At 35.3% G+C, this 14,934-nt stretch overlaps 2 protein-coding genes across 3 annotated transcripts; both read right to left on the bottom strand.

Annotated features, from left to right (window-relative positions):
* Positions 1-5,900: 5,900 nt before the first annotated feature.
* LOC145949175 (U-box domain-containing protein 44-like) lies at positions 5,901-9,989 on the bottom strand. The gene is made up of 3 exons (XM_083059444.1): positions 8,754-9,989; positions 8,095-8,413; positions 5,901-7,497 (listed from the first exon to the last, which is right to left on the bottom strand). Exons 1-3 carry the CDS (start codon positions 9,987-9,989, stop codon positions 6,029-6,031), a joined length of 3,024 nt encoding a protein of 1,007 aa, XP_082915570.1. The 3' UTR covers positions 5,901-6,028.
* Positions 9,990-11,825: 1,836 nt separating this feature from the next.
* LOC109789600 (sporulation-specific protein) lies at positions 11,826-14,628 on the bottom strand. 2 transcript variants are annotated; one of them, XM_020348589.3, is made up of 3 exons: positions 14,472-14,628; positions 14,238-14,386; positions 11,826-12,082 (listed from the first exon to the last, which is right to left on the bottom strand). In XM_020348589.3, exons 2-3 carry the CDS (start codon positions 14,364-14,366, stop codon positions 11,981-11,983), a joined length of 231 nt encoding a protein of 76 aa, XP_020204178.1. In that variant the 5' UTR covers positions 14,367-14,386; positions 14,472-14,628; the 3' UTR covers positions 11,826-11,980. The 2 variants fall into 2 exon arrangements, with proteins under 2 accessions (XP_020204178.1, XP_020204179.1); XM_020348590.3 differs by having other exon boundaries at positions 14,238-14,382.
* Positions 14,629-14,934: the final 306 nt, after the last annotated feature.

The raw sequence follows: 14,934 nt of genomic DNA, 5'->3' as shown, positions 1-14,934 counted from the left end.
TCCGTGTGCGGACAGTCCCTGATAAAGTGGGGCCCAGCACACCTAAAACATCTCAGAGTAGCACCTCCACTCTGTCTACCTCCACTAGCAGCACTGGAAGATCGCCTAGAAACAGAACCCCCTTGTTGTGGTTGGGGCCTGTCATATGGTTTCCTCTGACTCTCACCCTTCTTGGACCCAGATGGTCCCCCAATAGTCCTCACCGCACGGTTGCCACCTTCCAACTGCTCAACTACCTTCGCCTTCTCCACTAAGGCTGGGAACTCCGTGATGGCCATAGGCACCACCATCCTCTTCAGCTCATATTTCAATCCATCTGCAAATTTCCTGCATTTCCAAGCCTCAGGCATACCCTGCGAATAAAAACGGGCTAGGTGCTCGAATTTTATCGCATACTCTGATACTGTCATCCCACCCTGATGCAATCGCATAAACTCTGCCTCCTTGGCATGCCTCACGCTTTCCGGGAAGAACTTCTCCATAAACATTGTCCGGAAGCACTCCCAATCAACTGTAACTCCCCTAGCAACAAGCATCTGATAGGTGCCTCTCCACCAATGCTCAGCCTCCCCAACAAGCATGTATACAGCGTATGCTAACCTCCTCTCTGGAGGACATCCCAGTACTGTAAAGATCCTCTCTTATTCACGGATCCAGCGGTCAGCCACTTCTGGATCCGCATCTCCTGCAAACTGTGGAGGATTACACTTCCGGAACTCAGCAAGATCCCGGCTCTCCTGTGACCCTACAAGTCTTGCTGCACCAGCTGCAGCTCTCTCAGCCTCCATCCTAGCAAAATAGGCATTTTGCTGTTGCATAGCCATGGCCAACATCTCTAGGGCACGTGCTATCTGCTCATTTGTCCTAGTCATCTTCTACAAAGGTAACAACATCTTTAGTAAACAATAACTAAACCACACAAAATCAACAGCACAACAAATCACCACAACAATTTCAGCACAGCAATTTTCAGCACAGCAGACATCACAGCAAAACAACACAGCACAGAGCTAACACAGCAAAAAGCCTAAAGGGACCACCCCCAAAGAGTGTCTACTAGACTCGAACTGCTCTGATAGCACTAAAGTGTAACGACCCGACTGCTCACTACGCCCGGCACAGCACACTAGAAACACCAGACAGATAAAACAAGTATATGAATATAGGATCTAGAATATATAGATATACAAGGTTCCAGTCTGACTAGAGTTAAAGTGTACTAAAGAAAAAATACAACCAAATGCTACTATCCCACGTAGCCACAAGCAAAACAACATCGCCAAGCAAAACAGCTGCAAGGTCCACCAACCTCACCCCAAGACGCACATCTATTCCTGCCCTGCTCCCATACACAGTATGATCATCGCAGTCCAAAAACATGGAAAACAACAAAAGGGTAAGCTAGTGAAATTAAAATTCAACATACAATTATATAAATGTCAATATAAATAACAACAGATACAGTTATCAGCACACTTGTACAGCTTATACCACTCAACAATATCAGCACCGCAATGCGGCAATATCAGCACTGCTTAGCAGCAACAACAGCACCACTCTAGTGGCTATAACGGCACCGCAAAGCGGCAACAACAGCACCACTCTAGTGGCTATAACGGCACCGCAAAGCGGCAACAACAGCACTGCCTTAGCGGTTAGAATCAGCACCACATGTGTGGCTAACAACAGCACCGACTTAGCGGCTATAATATCACCCAGCCCAGCATATCTCAGCACAGTACAACACAGCACAACACAGCAATTCAACACAATTATTACTTTCTACAATTCAGCCCAACGGTCTATAATTCCGCTATACTATATAATTTCTCTTATTAATCCATTGATTCCAGCTCAACAATACACCTCTAATACAACTAACATATTTATCTCAGCTTAATCCCCTAATCATCACAACATATTTATCAAATTCGCTTGGTTCAGCATATAACATCATTGATTAACAATTTCGGCACAACTCAACAGTCAACATCCTATAGATCATCATCTCCTTGCGCGCCCGGCGCACTCGAGGTTGCGCCCAGCGCGACTCAACCCGAGAGCACCAAGGCTCTCCCGCGCCTGGCGCAATTCCAAATTTCGCTTAGCGCCTGTCTGGCAGAGACTCAAGGAGTCTCGTGCGCCCAGCGGAGCCTAACCCGCGCCCAGCGTGGGGAAGGCAAAGACCTACCAGGGTCTCGCGCCCAGCGCAATTCACAATTGCGCCTGGCGTGCCCTTGGCAGAGACTCCCAAGGAGCCTCCGCGCCCAGCGAGTCCAAAAGTGCGCCTAGCGTAGTCCAAGTATCCCAAAAACATGTTACTCTTGATATCGCGCCCAGCGCAGCTTGAGTCACGCCCGGCGCGTGCCAACCAGAGACCCCCATTTGCAAGCTCGCCCAGCGCACACAGCCTTGCGCCCGGCGGGCTTGCCTAAACAGAGTCTCCTGGTGGTCGCGCGCCCGGCGCGAAGAACAGCGCTCAGCGCGAACTCATCAGTAACTCTCCCAAGTTCGAAAAATTTCCAAAACCTGCAAAATTTCACAGAAAACTCACATGCAAACGGTTCAAAGTGCCACATTTTCATCAAGGAGCTCGAAAGTACCAGCTTTATGCGCATGCAACAACAGATCAAAGAAAATCTCAAATTTTGACTCAAAACCATAAAACCCCAAAACCCCAATTTTTCCAGCAACTCAGCCAAACACAAAATCAATCACCAGCAGCCAAATGAGTTCCTAAACCCATTTTCCAGCCAAAAACGCAGCCAAAATACTAACTTCCCTTACCTCGGTGAAGAAACCCGAGCTTCCGGGAAGAGACGATTGAGGAACGGAGAAGAGAGAAAAGTTGGAGAAGAAGAGGAACCCCCAAATGTTCAGCTAACAACCTTAATCACTCCACACCACCACCTTGAATCCAAGAAACCAAAGTGAAATCAGCCAAAATGAGAATGGAGGGAGAAAAGAGAGTGAAAGGGAGAGTTAGAGTGAGAGTTGGGAGGGGAGTATGGTCAGCTAAGGGTAGGGTCTCACAACATCAACAAGCAGTGGTTCAGGACTTTATTATTAGAGGATAAAAATGTTATTTTAGTATATATAATATAAAAATAACAAACTATATAAAAAAAATATATTAAAGAAAATAAATTAATTATGAATAATTAATTAATAATTATTTTTTATTAGTTAACAAAAGTTTATCTATAATTTGAGAAAAATAAATCAATAATATTAAATATAAAGAGAAAAGTGTGATATATTATTGACCTTTTTTTTCCTTCTATCTTTTAACTTTCTCTTTTTATCTTTATCTCTAATTTCTTTAATTTTTTCAAGTTATAACTTATTTTATTTCATTAAAATTTTGAAATCAATATAAATTTTTTTTGTGATGCATCATTATTATTAATTATTTTTTAATTATAGTAATTTTTAAAGATAATTCCTAATCTCCTGAAAATGTATTGTATATTTAGTTTTTTTTATAGTAATTATGTATTTAATTATTTATACATTTTACGATTTTAACTTTGAAAACTCGAATCATGCATAATATTAGAATAATTATTAAATATCATTTTTTTTATTTTTCTCATGATAAAAAAATAAATAAATAAACTCAAGGCCGGCGCCATAAAAAAAACCATAAAGCCAGGAAAAGGAATTGACACTATTCTTACTGTTGTATCTAAAATAAATTTATTCCTTAATGTTTTAACAACTTTCTATTTCAATGGTGTAGTCATTTAAGAATTTACTTTGAACTTTTTAATGCCATGTTAACGCCCTCCTTCAATGGTAATCTTGAGTAAGGATCAATTCTTAAACTAAATAACCTAACTACAAACTTTCATGGAGATAGAGCTTAATCTACCAAATTTAAACTTTTAAATTTATCTTAAAACATATTGTCGCTTTAAAACTTTAATACTTAATAATTATTTTTTAATAACTAAATTATATATATTTTTAGTTTTTAGTTTTTTAGCTTATTTGAAAATTCATTTTGACTATTCATCTTAAATTTTGATTGATTAAATCTTTCTAAAACAATGATCAATTTCAATTTTAGAATTTTATTTTTTTAATTAATTTAAGACATAAAATTTGTTTCTTATATAAAAATTATGAAACTCAATTGATATTTGAATTCAAAAGGTTATAAATATAGTAAAACTCAATTGATAAAAGAAATTTATGGTTAACCAAAAGATAATATGATATTAGGTTTTTTATTTTATTTTTTAGTTTCTTATTAGAATCATTTTTATACAATTTTATAATTTTTACGACTTAGTTTTTAGGACAAACATTAAGTAGTTCAATAGTTTTCATATATATATATATATATATATATATATATATATATATATAAATAATCTAATTAGATAAGTTTGATGTTTGAATCAGTAAAAACAAATAAAAATAGTGTCTTAAAATTAAAAATAATGGTTATTTCAGAAGTAATAAATTAACATAAGTTTAAAAGACAAATAACTAAATCAAACAATTTAAAAGATAAAAAATTAAAATAAATTTTAAAAAAATATAATAAAAGATTAAAAAGTGTATATATTTTTTTAATAGTGCTCTCATTTATGAGTACCTTACCTAAATACTTGTCTATCATAATAATATATGTAATTAATAATCTTTTTATATGTATACATTGCATCATAAGATAAAGAGAAGTCCTATTTTGACTTTCCAAGTTGAGTTGAGCTGTTTTATATTGCATCAGTTGGCTGTATAAGAAAAGTCGCGCCCGCCCTATCTATTCTGATTTAATGGTAAGCCAACAGTTTCTGCAATACATTTTCCTCCTTTCATTATGAGTTATGACCAGTCTCAATGTGTTCCCATTACCACTATACCACCTGTTTCAGGTACAAAAGAAAGTGAATTATCAATGTCTTTGGCTAAACACTTGGCTTTAATAATTTAGATACATCACCAAGCTGGCAGATCAACAGTTACCAACATCAAATTTGAGATTCAAATTTTCAAATGTATAGGCCACATTCAATGAATTAAGCTCCCATTGGTAAACAATTTAATTAACAAGGTCATAATGAGTAATCGAGATGAAAATAACAAGTTAAAATAATTTGAGATTCTCACGTAAACTAAAATCAACCTATACACTTAACTTTTATGATGCTCTCTCCAAAAGTTAAGTTGCATCATTGATCTTGGTTTGTTTCAGAAGTTCAATTCCTTTTCCCTTTTATGAGAGAAGTAAATTTCATTTTTTTTTTCTTTTGAGTGTTTATAGAAAAAATTATCCAAAGCCTTTATATATATTGTTTCTACAATTAAAGAGGAAATTGGATTCAACTATTCTCATATTAGGTTATTTTCACAAATTATCTCTGCAAGCTTATTGAAATAAGATAAATGCGGCATATAGATAAATCGTAAGCTATTTTCATTAGTTTTTCCAAACTCTTGTACAAGTGCTTATGTCACAAATAAGTTGTAAGTTAAGCAAACCCTAAATAGACTTAGAGACTATTTGAATAAATTTATTTAAAAGCACTTATCGAAAAAAGAAATAAAAAAAATTATTGAAATAAATTTTTTCATAAATTAAAATTAACTTATGCATAAATTAATAATAAAATTGCGAAAAAACTAATAAGAGAGAATTTATATAAATTAATTTATGCTTTAACTAATTTTAACTTGTGAAAAAAATCATTTCATTCATTCTTTTTATTTTTCTCTCTAAAAAGTATTTTTGGAGAAGTTTATCCCAACAAACCGCAAAACATTATTTTTTCATTTTATGTTCACTTGATCAACTACTGAGTTAATTAGAAAGTACCACGGATTGTTAAATAGCAAAATAATGCAGAATGGATATGAACCTCAGTAGGGACATGATATAGAGTTGGCCATTTGGTCAACATCCAATATAGAAACTTAGTGAATGTAGACAACTAGTTTAATGAGTTTAAGTTATATAGAAGTATAGCAGATTTTGGAGCAAATTCTGTCCTAAGTTGTAATTCTTGGGCTTAGAACTTCAGTCCAGAACTCCAGAGATTGCAGATGATGATGACTTTGAATAGCGTTCAAGCAATGAAAGTACCCTGGCAGCCTTTCTCCTGAGGTGGCCATCCCCATACACATTCATGTCAGTCAGTAACCTTGCTGTTGTACCATAGTATTCAACCATTTCCTTTGAGACAAACACCTTCTCCAAGAGTCCTAGAGCTTGTGCCTTGAGAGAATCACTTCCCCAATTCAGAATTTCCAATAGGGGTCTCATCGCATTTGACTCATGCAAGACAAGAGCTCCCCTTTGGGGAAAGTCTTCCAAAATCAATGTGGAAAGAGTCTGTATGGCTTCATAAGCAGTTGCATGAACCTCCCCATGTAACAGCTTTATCAAACCAGGCAAAGCATTGGCTTCCAATAGACAAAATGTGGAACTCACACTGCATACACTCCCATGTGCTGAACACAAAGGAACTTGTGATGATCTAAAACACTTGCACCACCAACCATTGGATTTGGAAACAGCAGTGAGCTTTGGAGTGCTCATAGAAAGATCACCAATGAATGCTGCTGCTCTTGCCTTTGCTGTTACTGAACCAGTGTTGAGAAAATTTACAAGCAAAGGATATATTCCTCGTTTAACCAAATCGCGCTGTGACTCGATGTTTGTGGGATCTGTGAACCTGAAGAGTGAACTGAGAGCATTTTCTTTTGCTTCCATTGTACCATTTTTCAAAATGCTTATGATTGCATCAAGGCCACCCAAGTCAATCAACTTCACAGTGAGTTCCCGTTCTGATTTTGGAAGGTTAGCTAGTAAACCAGCAGCAGCCATTTGCACATCATCATTCTGAAGAAACCCAACTAAAGCTTCTAGTCTTCTTGGCCCGAAGAGGTACTCGACTACTCCTGGTTCATGTTGGGAGAAAAGAAAGAGAAGATTTATGGCGGTTTCCCTGATTTCTGAGTCGGAATCATCAAGAAGGGGGAGGATTAGAGATGCCCCATTGGCTGCCACAACTGCTTTTTTAACTAAACTACTCTCAAACTTGCAAATGCCAAGAAGAGCGCGCAACGCAGGCTTACGGTAACAAGAGGAGTTAGGACTCTGATGTAGAGCTAGCAAATTGGTGATGATGTCATCTAGGTCAAGTTGTTTCCCTTCTCCGTCAACAAAGAAATCAATTCCATCATCATCTAAAGCAAGCTTCTCAAGGATTTCACAACATTTAATGGTAATGAATGCCTGTATTCGGCAAGAGAACATTAAATCTAGAACAAGAGGCACACCTCCTGATGCTGCAATAATCCCCTTATTGGTATGCAATCTTGATAGTTTAACCAGGGCTGACAATGACAGTTCTTTAGATTCAATGTTGCCAGATAACATTTCTAGCAAAGGAAGTATTACTCCTTGCTCGCCGAGGAGTTTCAAGTTCAAATCTTTCAAGTCCAATATGGCTTTTGCCATTGACATTCTTGAAGACTCCGATCCTATGAAGACAGAGAAGGACAAATAACTCCATTTAGTAAACTTTCTATCAAAAGGACTGTAATCAGTCAGGCAAAATTGCTTTATTTGGTGCATAATACACCAGATAATTTTAAGATACAAATTTGAAAGGGGAAAAACTGCCCAAATTTGAGTATTTAACTATGTACAAAACAAAATAGAGGAATCTCTATGCATCATAAAAACAAGTATATGAACAAATTAGCCTTTAATTTCAAGCAAGTCAATTTGGTCATCAGAACGCATTTTTAATCATAAATATTTTGACATGGAATTTTAAGGAAATATTTTTAACCACTAACATTGATGATTTTTCTCCAAATCTATGAATGGAAAAGGAATGAAATCTAATACATGGATATTTATCAGTTCTTTTGAATTTTTAATGAACATTCATTTTACAGAAGTTAACAAGAGAAGAAATATTGTATTTCCTCAGCTAGCCAGATGACAATTGACAAGGTATCCTTGTATTTTCTGCCACCGCATGCCAGAAATATGTTGAATAAAATGAAAATGTTCACTGCATGATCTCACCACAATAAAGATAAACTAGAAGAAAAAAAAATATATCTTACCTTGAATCATGCAATCAATAAGTGGTTTGTACCAGCCAAACATTGCAGCAGCTGAAATGATTTCCTCGTCTATTTCAAAAAGCTCCACCAAAATCTTTTTGGAGACTGCAGCTGAATCACTTACAGGACCCGTTAGAAGAGTGACAAGGTAAGAAACTGCACTTTGATGCTCGGAGAGTTTTTTGCAGAAAATTTTATTCCAACCAGATCGGTCTTGAAGCAGCTCATATAGCAAATCAATTGCCTCCTTTGAAGTTCTAGAGTCGCTCCCTAAGCAGGAAATAATGTGATACCAACCTTGAGATTCAACCACTTTTTCCTATAAATTTTTATGCAAATATTGAGTTTAAATTGGTATTCAAGTTTGCAGGTACAAATAGAAATTTAAGACTCAAGAATCAATAAATGGGGTAAAACGGTGGAAACCATACAAGTTGGTACCATGGAATCAGTGAACCAAACTAAACAAGTAACTACTTTAAAAGTGTTGTGCTCAAGAAGATATGATCAATAGCATATTCAAGGAAACTCACACACATATTAAACCATAAACTGCAAGAACCTAGGTGAAAGTGGGGGTCTAAATGAAGCAAGGAAGAAGATGCGAAGAAAATTAGTAGAATGCTGCCTACACCTCAGGGCAGCACGTGTATTCATACCTTGTTTCTTGAATGCCCCTCTACAGCATCCTTCAAAGTAACCAAAATCTTCATCTTCGTATCTCTGGAATCAGAGTTCCCAAGGATAGAGATAATAATATCAGTAAGCTCTCCAATAGAAATCCAATCCTGGTTAATGGAATTCTCTCTTGTGAGAGCTTGCATTTCGCTCAGGGATTCTTGCACTAATATGTCAGAATTGGATAATAGGCTTTCCCTGATAGACCTTATTCTAAAGCAGTAATTAACTTCTTTCCACTCTTCTATGGATTCTCTTAATCGAACATTTGATCTAAAGGTAGTATCTTCAAGAACCTCTTTTGTTTCTGGATCAGTCCTGTTGCCATCATCAAACCAAGCTTCAATGGCAGATCTCTCACATGTAGTACCAGTGCAAAGGCTGACAGGATCTACCATAACAGCTCCAGTTATGGGACAAAGGAAAGAATTGAGTGGTGGTATATATTTTTCCCTTGAATCATATCTCTCTATTACCTGAACCCTTTTAAAATATTGCTTCTTAACTTCTTCATAATCCCTTGCAGCATCTGCTCGTGATAGTAGCTCAATTATATGTTCCAAAAAAAGAAATTCAGCTCTTTCTTTTCTGTTGGCTGCTTCCTCCCTTTCCTGCCTAATGCTGGCTAGCTCTTTGCTAATCTCTGAAGGCACCACTGGCACCCCAACTGCCCTTGCTATTTCCTCAAGCATGTCATTTACGAAAGCCTGATCTAATTTCTGCTCCCTCATTCCATGGTTCAACTTGCCAACAATTTGAAACTGAGATTGTGAAGCCTCAAACTCCACCTTTTGTATCTCATTTTGTAGTTTGTCAACCTGATCAGAAATTTTTGATAGGACTTCAGTGTTTGCAATGGACAGTGCAGCTACAGACCTTCCAATATCCCTCGTGACTTGTTCAACCTCCTTGACTAAGCATCTGCACCTCACCAGCGGGTAAAAGCGGCCATGGTTCTTGTACTTCTCAACCAAATTATTCGCCTTTTTGACATCTGATTCAAGAGACTCCAGAGCAACCCTTGTAGCTTGAGACTCATTCAATTCCTGAAGCTGTAATTCCTTTAGGACTGGTGCAATATCAAGCAGGTGTTTTGAAAGGATCTTGAAACTTTCTTTATCCGTAACAACATCGATTGCTGTATTAGCTGATTTCACAACATGGCTGCTTAGAACAGACAAAATTGTACCTACGGGTATGAGTTCCAATCCAACCATGGTACAATATCAGTACTGAATTTCTAATCAAACCTATTGCCCAGAGGTTAGAAGTTGAAACCAACACCGGAAAATAGCTTCTCTTTTTTTCCTGCAACCAAATTCCTCTTGATCAATCTTCTTATAGAGCATAAAAGAATTTTCAGTATTAACTCATTAAATAAACTAGTAAAACTAACAGATACCATGACAGATATATTAGGAATATTTGAGATATTTTTAATATTGAGATCTTTATGATAATACCTCTTGCAGCAATCTGCTTGAAACTTACAAAATCAACTGTAATATTCTGTTTAAACTTTTGCAAGTATATTGAAAATTGCAATACATGAATTCTTATCCTATCTAATGGAAAATGCAAAATGTAAATCACAAGTATAGCTTGAGTATGTAATTCAAAACAGCCGGAATCCATATGTTTCTACCTTTTCAAATACAATTGATCTCTATTTCATTTTTGGGGTGCTTAACACTACAAGCAATATAACAGAAATTAACTGAATATGAGAACCAATCCCCAACAGAAGCAAACATAAAATTGTACCCAAGCTGTAACCAATATAATTCTAACATGAAGAGGGCAATGGTGTTCACATGACAAGGTGGTGCATAATAAATTGGGGAAACAAAAGAGAGGGAGAGGGAAAAAAATAACAATTAAATAGACATGAAAATCATGACAGAAATCAACAAAGTAAAAAAGAAACACTATATTCATATAAGACCTTTCAAGTATAGATTCAAGTATTTTCAAGCATATACAATGAACTGCAACAATTAGGCCTTTCCCACTCCCTTCAAAGACTGAATGAAATGAAACACAAAATTCTTGCCACTGATTCCTGGGCACCCCATACTATTTATATGTTAAGAGAGTAAACAAACAAAAGCGTAGCACGTACGTTCATTTTCATCATAATATCATTCTCGTTCAATTCAAAATCTATAATCATTTCCCAGCAGGCTGGTGGGGACAAGGAAGAACCAAAACAAATGGAGTTGTGAAGGTGTATGATGAGGGTGGAAACGACTTTGAGCAAGTCAATATTTCCCGGGAAAAGCATAGGAAACTCAGGTTTTTCAAGAACTCTATCTTTCAAGAGACTACATGAGTTGGGAAAGTTGGGTTTAAAGAATGCTTAGAGAAGCTCCATGGAAGTTAGGTGCAGATGACCATTTCAATAAGCTAAACTGCTAAACTGAACACGTTTTCTCATGTAGTGCATTTCACTGCGAGGTATCTGACGTTCATGAGTCCATGCCAACGTCTATAATTGATTTGTCGTGTGATAATGAAAATGTTAACGTTGACTCGTTTACTTAAAACTTTATTCATTTCTCAGTAGGAAGTTTCACTGAAAATAGAAAGTTTAGATAAGCCATCGTAACATTCATTAACATGAAATATTTCCAGACAAGTATCAAATATTTATGTCAAACAAACACGATAATTGAATAAAAAACCAAACATGAATAACTTGACAGCCCAATTTTATGCGTGAAGATCGTGCAAATTAAAAATGGATAATAAAGCAACGAAGAAAAGGCATGCGATTGTGTATTGGTTTCATTAATATAGCTTCAATGGAAGACAAGTTCATAGATATGCAGAACCAACCATTGAACCTTACAACGAGAATATCACACAATGTTGCTAAATTTTCCACCATCCGGATGTTTCTCCTTGACTTTCCCATTAGATAACAACCACCGCTTAAACAGAAAATATGATAAAAGCAATCAGGATCACCACTAGCATTTCTTTTTCGCTAGATTTGAAGGTACCAATTAATCCAGAGTGGAGCTTTTGGTAGACCATTGCACCAAACTATCTAAGCTTTTGAAAAAACAAAAAAAAACGTTTATTTTTATTTAGAGTGGTCTATAAATCATTATTTATTATTACACATAATAATAACCATATTTACTGCATAATAAGTGATACTGTTACACAACCACTGGTGCAACCAAATCAACCACATGGAGCATCAGGAACTGCTCCTTTTACGTGCCATCTCCCGCGCCATCTCCCTAAGTTCCTCCGGTGATGGTGGCCTTTCTGCCTCCGGGGGATATTCAATGTATGACTTCTGTAACATAATAAGAAAATATGGTTCAGAAGCCATATAATAGATTATAGATCAAAACAATTACAAAATGATTGCATTCATGCCCAGTATAATAAGAATTCAAAGCCATCAAGCCAAGATAATAAATTTGGCAAACATGCTGTAGCTACTGTAGTATAACATAATATTAGGCCATCTCTGGTGAAAGGCTCTTATATAGGTTCTTAAAATAAGAACCAGTTCTTTTTTTCTTTTTTATCATTTGAGTACAGTGACATAGCTTCTACGTGTAAAATTGATTCTTAAAGAACCCATAAAAACCGGGTTCTTGCAGCTAAAAAAGAAGAAAGTAGATCCATTGTTGAACCCACATAAATTGAATTAAGAATCAAAGTTAGATTCTTCCACTAGAATAAAAACTAGAAATAGTTCTTAAATCCTACAAGGCATTTAAGGGCCCACATAAAGGGCATAAAGAACCTAAAATAGGTTCTACTATTAAAGATGCTCTAAGATTTCATTCATGAAAACTTAATTAGCAATCTAAATTTATATCCAACAACTAGTCACTAGTATGTAACATATTGAATACTAAAGGTACAATTCAATAAAACCCCAAGTTATTATACTTCACTTGCTTATTGCGCATTTAAACTTACTGGTTAGTTTTATCTGAAATTATTTAATCCGATTTCAGGTTGCTTCAATGTGCACAAGTGATAGATATATCGTTCCACCCTAACAAAATACTCTATTTCTTTGATTTTACCAATATTTATAAATAAATTTTGCACTTCTATAAGTTAAATTGTTGCACCCTCACAGTCCAATGTATTTTAGAGAATTTATGATATGTTCTGAATCTGAAGGAAGAAAATCCAACTTCAGCTCATGATTCTACCATTTACTTCAATCCTTCAAATCAACAATGGAGTAAAACGAACTTCTCTAACAATCTATGAGTTGTCACCTTTTAAGGACAACATAAAGATGATCAGGGGAGACTCACTCTAAATCTCTCATGTTTTTTCATCACAAGTGATGGAATCAACACACTGTCCCTTTTTTGTTCAGAATGGAAGCATCACTCCAAGATTATATTACATGTGGATAACCCTCTACCTTATTAGCAAATATCAGATTTTTGGGTGAAGCAATAACTCCTCTACTACCAAATGCACACAATCAAGCATCTTTGGAGAAACTAACTTTTCTATAAATTTTTGTAAAGCAATAAGCAAGTTTGGATAAATTTTTCCAAAAGCACTTATAGGAGAAAAAAATATAAAAGAAAAATGAAATTAACTTTTCTATCAATTAAAAATAACTTTTTTGGAGAAACTAATATGACAGTTTCTACAAGTTAACTTATACATAAGTTAATTTTAGCCTTTAGAAAAACTAATTTCATTTATACTTTTTATAAGTATTTTTGAAAAAGTTCATCCAAATAGGTCCATAGTATCCCGTCATAGATAAGTACACTCTTAATTCGCAAAATGCAGAGTAGTGATGTAACAAATCAATGCATTTTCAATCCTGTTATTCGTAATGAAGTCCCAAGACTTCCATAAGACTTATGTAATATCAGTTATACGGTAACCTAAGAAAGCGGCAAAAATATAAACCATTCATGAATTAGCCACTGCTTACTCTCTGACCAATGCCCCAGTTTACAAAATGCAAATTTGAAGCACATAACACAACCAAAAAAGTCTTGAAAAAAGGTCAACTAGATCTGTTTTATCTTGGCAATAATTTATAGTTTGTTGGGATAAACTTAATCATAAACACAAATAGCAAAAAAAAAAAAGTAAGAAAAAAAAAAAAAAAACTTTTGCACAAGCTAGCTATACAGTTAAACATGAATTAAAATATAGTTTTGAAGAAGCTAATTGAAGACAACATCTACTAATTAGCTCATTCATATACTAATTTAAATTTTTTAAATAAGCTTTTTTTTTTTCCCCCTTCTTATACTGTTATCTTTATAAGTTTATCCATACAAACCCGTTTAAAACACAATTAAGAGAATTACGAAGTCGTGAATCAACAGAAGTAGCTCACTCAACAGAGGCATAAAAAAAATGAATGTTTTGGTGAGCATTGATTAGATAAAAGTACATAAAAGCTAAAAAGATAGAATTAGATATGAGAAGAGGGAGAAGGAGAATACATGTCCCATGAACTTGCGGAGATTTCCGGGATTGTTGGCGAAAGTGTACATGAGAATGATGGGAACGGTAACATACACACCGAACTTCGCAATCTCTAGAATCCCTTTCGAAGTGCCCAGCGATGACATCTTTCCTTTCTTCTATCTATCTATCACAAACAAATATCAATAGCAAGTGTTTCAAATTTCAATTCAATCAATGATGCAAAATCAAAACCCAAACAAATATTTCACCTGAACCGACTGAAGTGTAGTGAAGCCGATAACACAAAACCAGGCGGTGGAATGAAATGGAACACAAGACACTATTAAATGCCTTTTCTTGGCCCAACCTAACACACTTCCACTTTTCGGACTTCCTATTCACACCCTCTTTTTCTCTCTTCACACTCATGCCGCTTTCTTTTGTAATTAAAAAAATCTTAAATATATATTTACGGACATGTTTTAATTTTAGTCTTTGCAAAAAAAAAATTTCATCTTTTCAAAAATTTTAACATTATTTTTTTTATCTAAAATGAAAAAAAAATGATTTTGATAAAATATTTTTGTTTCATTTTCATTATTTTGAAATCTAAAGCCATTGTTTATAATCTTTAACAATCATTTTAAAGTAGTTAAACAACACTTATTTTAAGAATTTATGAAAATTTTAGAAGTTTTACATTTTAAAATAATATCACAAATAGTTATGGGT

This window comes from Cajanus cajan, chromosome 7 (genome assembly GCF_000230855.2).
Source record: "Cajanus cajan strain Asha chromosome 7, NIPB_CcT2T_4, whole genome shotgun sequence".
Taxonomy (NCBI): domain Eukaryota; kingdom Viridiplantae; phylum Streptophyta; class Magnoliopsida; order Fabales; family Fabaceae; genus Cajanus; species Cajanus cajan.
This window is presented reverse-complemented; position numbering and strand designations above follow the sequence as displayed.

Coding starts and splice junctions, on each gene's coding strand:
- LOC145949175 (XM_083059444.1), bottom strand. CDS start 9,989: ATGGTTGGATTGGAACTCATACCCGTAGGTACAATTTTGTCTGTTCTA. Junction 8,414..8,753: donor AGGGGCATTCAAGAAACAAG/GTATGAATACAC, acceptor AAAAATTTATAG/GAAAAAGTGGTTGAATCTCA. Junction 7,498..8,094: donor TATTGATTGCATGATTCAAG/GTAAGATATATT, acceptor CTGTCTTCATAG/GATCGGAGTCTTCAAGAATG.
- LOC109789600 (XM_020348589.3), bottom strand. CDS start 14,366: ATGTCATCGCTGGGCACTTCGAAAGGGATTCTAGAGATTGCGAAGTTC. Junction 12,083..14,237: donor TCCGCAAGTTCATGGGACAT/GTATTCTCCTTC, acceptor ATTATGTTACAG/AAGTCATACATTGAATATCC.